The 6,234-nt window shown below is 59.2% G+C and overlaps 1 protein-coding gene across 2 annotated transcripts; it reads left to right on the forward strand.

Annotated features, from left to right (window-relative positions):
- The first annotated feature begins 1,043 nt into the window (after positions 1–1,043).
- Positions 1,044–5,113, forward strand: LOC119967783 (zinc finger protein 345-like). 2 transcript variants are annotated; one of them, XM_038800779.1, is made up of 2 exons: positions 1,044–1,241; positions 2,371–5,113. In XM_038800779.1, exon 2 carries the CDS (start codon positions 2,373–2,375, stop codon positions 4,677–4,679), a length of 2,307 nt encoding a protein of 768 aa, XP_038656707.1. In that variant the 5' UTR covers positions 1,044–1,241; positions 2,371–2,372; the 3' UTR covers positions 4,680–5,113. The 2 variants fall into 2 exon arrangements, with proteins under 2 accessions (XP_038656707.1, XP_038656706.1); XM_038800778.1 differs by lacking the exon at positions 1,044–1,241 and adding an exon at positions 1,919–2,027.
- The last annotated feature ends 1,121 nt before the right edge of the window (positions 5,114–6,234 follow it).

Here is a 6,234-nt window from a genome sequence, read left to right on the forward strand (position 1 = left end):
GTGTGAGTGTGTACGTGTGTGAGTGAATGTTTGTTGAGTGCGTGTCTGTGTAAGTGTGTGAGAATGTGAGTGTGTGTCTGTGAGTGTATGTGTGCTGGTGTGTGTGTGTGTACGTGTGTGAGTGAATGTTGAGTGCGTGTCTGTGTAAGTGTGTGAGAATGTGAGTGTGTCTGTGAGTGTATGTGTGCTTGTGTACGTGTGTGAGTGAATGTTTGTTGAGTGCGTGTCTGTGTAAGTGTGTGAGAATTTGAGTGTGTGTCTGTGAGTGTATGTGTGCTTGTGTGTGTGTGTACGTGTGTGAGTGAATGTTTGTTGAGTGCGTGTCTGTGTAAGTGTGTGAGAATGTGAGTGTGTGTCTGTGAGTGTATGTGTGCTGGTGTGTGTGTGTATAAGTGTGTGAGTGAATGTTTGTTGAGTGCGTGTCTGTGTAAGTGTGCGAGAATGTGAGTGTGTGTCTGTGAGTGTATGTGTGCTGGTGTGTGTGAGTGTGTACGTGTGTGAGTGAATGTTTGTTGAGTGCGTGTCTGTGTAAGTGTGCGAGAATGTGAGTGTGTGTCTGTGAGTGTATGTGTGCTTGTGTACGTGTGTGAGTGAATGTTTGTTGAGTGCGTGTCTGCGTAAGTGTGTGTGAATGTTTGTGAGTGTGTGTCTGTGAGTGTATGTGTGCTGGTGTGTGTGAGTGTGTACGTGTGTGAGTGAATGTTTGTTGAGTGCGTGTCTGTGTAAGTGTGTGAGAATGTGAGTGTGTGTCTGTGAGTGTATGTGTGCTGGTGTGTGTGAGTGTGTACGTGTGTGAGTGAATGTCTGTTGAGAGTGTGTGTCTGAGTTAGTTGTTTGTGTGTGTGAGAGTGAATGTTTGTGGGTGTGTGTGTGTCTGTGAGTGTGGGTTGGTTTGTGTGAGTGAGTGTGTGTGCGTGGATGTTTGAGTGTGTGTGAAAGTGAATGTTTGTGGGTGTACGTGTGAAAATGAGTGGGTTAGTGTGAGAGTGAATGTGTGTGTGTGAGTGTGTGCTTGAGTGTGCCTGCGTGAGCGTGCTTGGGAGTGACTGTGTGGCAGTGTGTGTGTGTATCTCTCTCTCTCTCTGTCCCTTTCTCTCTCTGCATTTATCTCTCTGTCTCGCTCTCTCTCTCTCTCTCTGTCCCCTTGGCTAACTGCATTGCTTCCCAGAATGCTGCGAGTAATAGCAGTCTCCCCATTAACTCCAGGCCCTGCTAATGGAGCCGAGAGCAAGCGAACAAGAGTGAGAGAGCGAGAGAGAGAGAGTGTGTGTGTGTGGGGGTGGGGTGCTGCTGCTGCTGGTGGTGATGGGGGGGGGGGGGGGGGAGTCAGCGGCGGGGGATGGGCCCTTGCCAGGAAGACTCTCTCTCTCTCTCTCTCTTAGTGTGTGAGACCACTCCGAATGGGAAGCGGCCCTCTCCCGGAGCGGCCAGCCCGAACAGCCAGCCCAACTCCTCTCCGTCTGTCTCGTTCTCCCCCTTCGAACGGTAGGATCAAGAGAACGAGTGAAAGAGAGAGAGAGGGAATGATTTGAGCCCTGGTCAACGGAGCAAAGCTTCCTCTCTCTCTGGCAGGACTGGTGTGGAAACAGAGAGGCCAGCAACGGGTTGATGATCTGAGAGAGAAAGAGAGACATCAGAAAACAGAGCGAGAGAGAGAGAGAGAGAGAGAGACGCAGACGGAGAGAGAGAGAACGCTGCAAATTTGTCCATTTGTCCCTTCTGCGATAACAGGAAAACAGCAAGAGATCACCAAGGAGTCAAGAAAGAGAGCGGTGGAGGGAGGGGGGGGGGGGCAGTGCAGCCATAGCTCTCGCTGTTATCTGCTGCATTATACTGCAGCTCTCCTGTGCATCCAGCGGAATAGAGAGACACAGACTGAGGGAATTTGAACAGAAGACTGCAGAACCCCCCCCCCCCCCCCCCCCCCCCTCCCCCCCCACCTTCTCGGCGGCTCACCCGATCTGGGAGAGAGGGAGATTAGACCCTCATTCGCCTCAACCCAGACATGGAGACTGAGACATTAACTGGTGAGTTAACAGGAGGAGCGGAAAAGGGGGAGGGGAGGAGAGAGAGAGAGGGAGGAGAGGGAAGGGTGGTGGGGAGGGGGAGCTGGAGGAGGAACAGGGGAGAGGAGAAGAGGAGGGCAGAAGAGAGGGGAGGGGAGGAGAAAGGATGGGGAGGAGAGGAGGGGGAGGGGTGGTGAAGGGAGAGAGGAGTGGGGCGGGGAGTAGAGGGGAGGGATGCTGAAGGGGGAAGAGTTTAATGTGCCAGGGGGATACTGCCGTGAGTGGGTCAACCCTGCAAGCTCCCATCCCCATCATTCCCCTTCTAACCAACCCTCTTTCTCTCTGTCTCTTCCTGTCTTTGCAGCTATGGCACCGATGGGACCCTCATCACCTTCCAGGAGCCCTTCCCCGCCCCTCCTGGACACCCCCGAAATTGAGGAAGATGAGGAGGAAGAGTTGGGAGACGTGCCCTCTATCCCAGAGATACGTGAGGGCGTGGGGGTGGGATCTCTCCAAGGGGCCCCTGAAACTGCCCAGCAGTCAGCCAAGGTTGAGGAGCGAGAGGGGGAGGGGGTGGAGGGGGAGGCCACCTTTCCCGAGCCCCTGAAGACCCCCAAGACCGAGGAGCGAGAAGAGGGGGGAGGTGTCTTTCTGCAGCCCCAGGGAGCCCCGAAGGTTCAGGAGGAGGGAGATGGGGGAGGAGGGGGGGTGGGTGACCCTCCGCGCACCGTTGTGACCCCCAAAACCGAGGAGGCGGAGGAGGCCCCCTCGAAGGCCCAAGGCCCCCTGGCTGAGGCTCTCCCCGGAGAGGGGGTGACAGCCGGGGGAGCGGTGCAGCCTCCGCCCGGGCCCCCCGAGAGCGGGCAGGACGCCGCCCTGCCCTGCCCCCCTCGCCAGTCACGGCCCAACCGTTTCCCCTGCCCCGAGTGTGGGAAGGGGTTCGCCTGCCCGTCACACCTCCAGCGCCACCTGCGCACGCACACGGGCGAGAGGCCCTTCGAGTGCTTCGCCTGCGGCAAGACCTTCGCCACCCTCAGCCACCTGGCGCTGCACCGCCCCCGGCATGCCACCCACCGGCCCTTCGAGTGCGCCGTCTGCGGCCGCTGCTACCCCAGCTACCCGGAGCTCAGCGCCCACCAGCGCTTCCACACGGGCCGACGCCCCTTCCCCTGCCAGCTCTGCCCCAAGCGCTTCTACACCTCCAGCGAGCTGCGCGTCCACCAGCAGTGGCACACGGGCGAGAGGCCCCACGCCTGCCCCTCGTGTGGCAAGCGTTTCGGGCGCCTGGGCCACCTGCTCGAGCACCAGCGCATCCACTCCGGCGAGAAGCCCTTCCAGTGCTCGCTGTGTGCCAAGCGCTTCCACTCGTCCAGCAACCTGACCCGGCACCGGCGCTTCCATAGCGGCGAGCGCCCCTTCGGGTGCCCGCAGTGCGGCAAGAGCTTCTACACCTCGGGCGACCTGCGGCGGCACCAGCAGACACACAGCGGGGTGCGACCGTTCCGCTGCTCCACCTGCGGCCGGGCCTTCTACCGCTCCGGCGACCTGGTCAAGCATCAGCGCACCCACACGGGCGAGAAGCCACACGGCTGCCCCGTCTGTGAGAAGCGCTTCTACACGGGCAGCGAGCTGAAGATCCACGGGCGGTTCCACACGGGCGAGAGGCCGCACGGCTGCCCGGTCTGCGAGAAGCGCTTCTACACCTCCAGCGAGCTGCGGATCCACGGGCGCACCCACACGGGTGAGAGGCCCTTCCGCTGCGCCACCTGCCCCAAGGCCTTCTACCGCTCCAGCGACCTGGCCAAGCACCAGCGCACCCACACCGGCATCAAGCCCTTTGCCTGCCAGCTGTGCCCCAAGCGCTACTACACCTCCAGTGAACTGGGGGTCCACGGGCGGACCCACTCGGGGGAGAAGCCCTTCCGCTGCCAGGTATGCCCCAAGGGCTTCTACACCGCCAGCGTCCTGGCCAAGCACCGTCTGACGCACATCCCCCGCGACCCATCCGCCTCCTACCAGTGCCGCCTGTGCCCGCAGCGGTGCCCCAGCGCTGCCCGGCTGCGCGCCCATGAGCGGGCGCATGCAGGTGAGCCCGCCTTTGAGTGTGGCGTTTGCCAGCGGCGCTTCCACACCTCAGGAGGGCTCAGCAAGCACCGCAACGTGCACGCCCGGACGCCGACCACCGTCCCCCAGCAGATGGTCCCCGTGGTGCCTGGGCTAGTGCCCACCGGTGCCGAGGGGGATCCCCACCTCCCTCCACCCCCCCAGCCCTTGCCCTCCCCCCGCCCGCTGTTCGAGTGCGGCATGTGCAAGCGGGGCTTCGCCTCCTGGGCGGAGCTGGTGGCTCACCAGCCCGAGCACGAGGGCGAGCGGGCGCTGGAGTGCGCCCTCTGCAAGCAGCTCTTCATGGCGCCCCCGCCGCCGGGGCCCGAGTCCGGCGGAGGGGGGCCCGGCGGAGGGGAGCAGGAGCCTCACCGCTGCCCCCTCTGCAAGGGCCGCCTGGCCTGCTTCGACATCGGGGGCTTCGGGCTGGCGCCGGCTCCCCTGAGCTTCGAGTTCTGCCTCCAGGGCGGCTGGCAGGGGCTGGAAGGGACGGCCATCGGCGAGCTGTGCGACCAAGGGGGTCTCACGCACCCATCCACCTGGGCAGACAGCAGCAACACCAGTCAATAAGCTTCAGGGCCGAGTGGGAGGGCAGTGGTGGGGGGGAGGGGGGTGGGCAGAAATCCCTGAGCTTCCTCACCATCCCCCTGCACCCTCCGGATCCCCGCGCCACTCAGAGAGATTCACCGCAGCTGGCGACCCAGCCAGGACCCGCTGAGAGGAGGAGAGGAAATCCTCAGGAATAAGAGACTCTGTGACTGTGAACAATGAAGGCAGACCAGGAGTGCGTGCTTGGGCGGAGCGGGATTTACACTGTTTCACTAACCCCCCCCCTTCCAGCAGCATCCCGGACACCCTGCCATGGGTGTGGCATCCCATCGCACGCACAGGAAGATCCCAGGATAACGGCAGGTTGGCGGATCCGGCACATCATTCGAAAGGTTTACTCAATGTCGATTCCGTTTTCTGTTCCGATGTAAAAATAAAATGAAAATTGTGATGTAGGCACTCAGGAGTGATTGGTGTGGACAAGGCTTCAGACGTGAGCAGTAGGTACGGATTGGTGAGAGGCACGGACATGTGTGCTACTCAATCAGCACTGATAGACTGGGACACACACTCACTCACATACTCACATCCATTCACACTCACTCACACACTCACATTCATTCATAGTCACTCACTCATTCAAATTCGCACTCACTCACACACACACTGACTCTCACACACTCATGCACACACACTTACACTTGCACACTGACTCACCTTCAGTCACACACACACACTCACTCATATACAAACGCACACTCATTCACACACTCATACACACACATTGGGCATGTGAGTGTCACACACACTTTGACACACACACTTACACACTCTCACAATACTGTCACACACATACATACACACTCATGCACACCTCACACACACATGCACTCCCACACACACTCTCACACATACAGACCCACATTCCCACACATTCATACACACACATACTCATGCACACACTCTCATACACTCAGAATACACTCATGCACGCACTGACCCACTTCCTTGCGTAAACTAACACACACATACATACGCACACTCTCATACACACCATCACACATGCATGCAGTCACACGCACACACATACTCTCACAAGTGCACTCTTGCACACAGTCTCACAAATACACACACGCTCTCTCACACACACTCGCCTCATTTTCACACATACACTCACACACACCCTCTCACACACACTCACACATACACTCCCACACATACACCCTCACACAGTTCCACATATATTCTCCCACACATGCTCACTCACACACACCCTCATTCTCACTCATACACCCTCTCATATAGTCTCACTCTCCTTACACACTCTCACACATGCATTCTCACATACACAATCACACACTCATACATACATACACCCTCTCACACACACACCCCTCTCACACACACAGTGAAATCGGCCGACTTTCACGACGGCCTCGCAGCCCGCTCCCCGCACCTAATTCACCCCCACCCGGGGGGGGGGGGGGGGGGGGGGGGGGGTGGGAGCGGAGCTCCATTCTTCTCGGCGCCGGCGCCTTGACGACAGCGACAAGGCAGCGCGCCGACAATGACGCGA

This window comes from Scyliorhinus canicula, chromosome 6 (genome assembly GCF_902713615.1).
Source record: "Scyliorhinus canicula chromosome 6, sScyCan1.1, whole genome shotgun sequence".
Classification (NCBI taxonomy): Eukaryota; Metazoa; Chordata; class Chondrichthyes; order Carcharhiniformes; family Scyliorhinidae; genus Scyliorhinus; species Scyliorhinus canicula.

Excerpts from the sequence above, each read along its gene's own strand:
- LOC119967783 (XM_038800778.1), top strand. The coding sequence starts at position 2,006 with ATGGAGACTGAGACATTAACTG. Across the intron at positions 2,028-2,370 it reads GGAGACTGAGACATTAACTG|CTATGGCACCGATGGGACCC; the intron begins GTGAGTTAACAG and ends CTGTCTTTGCAG.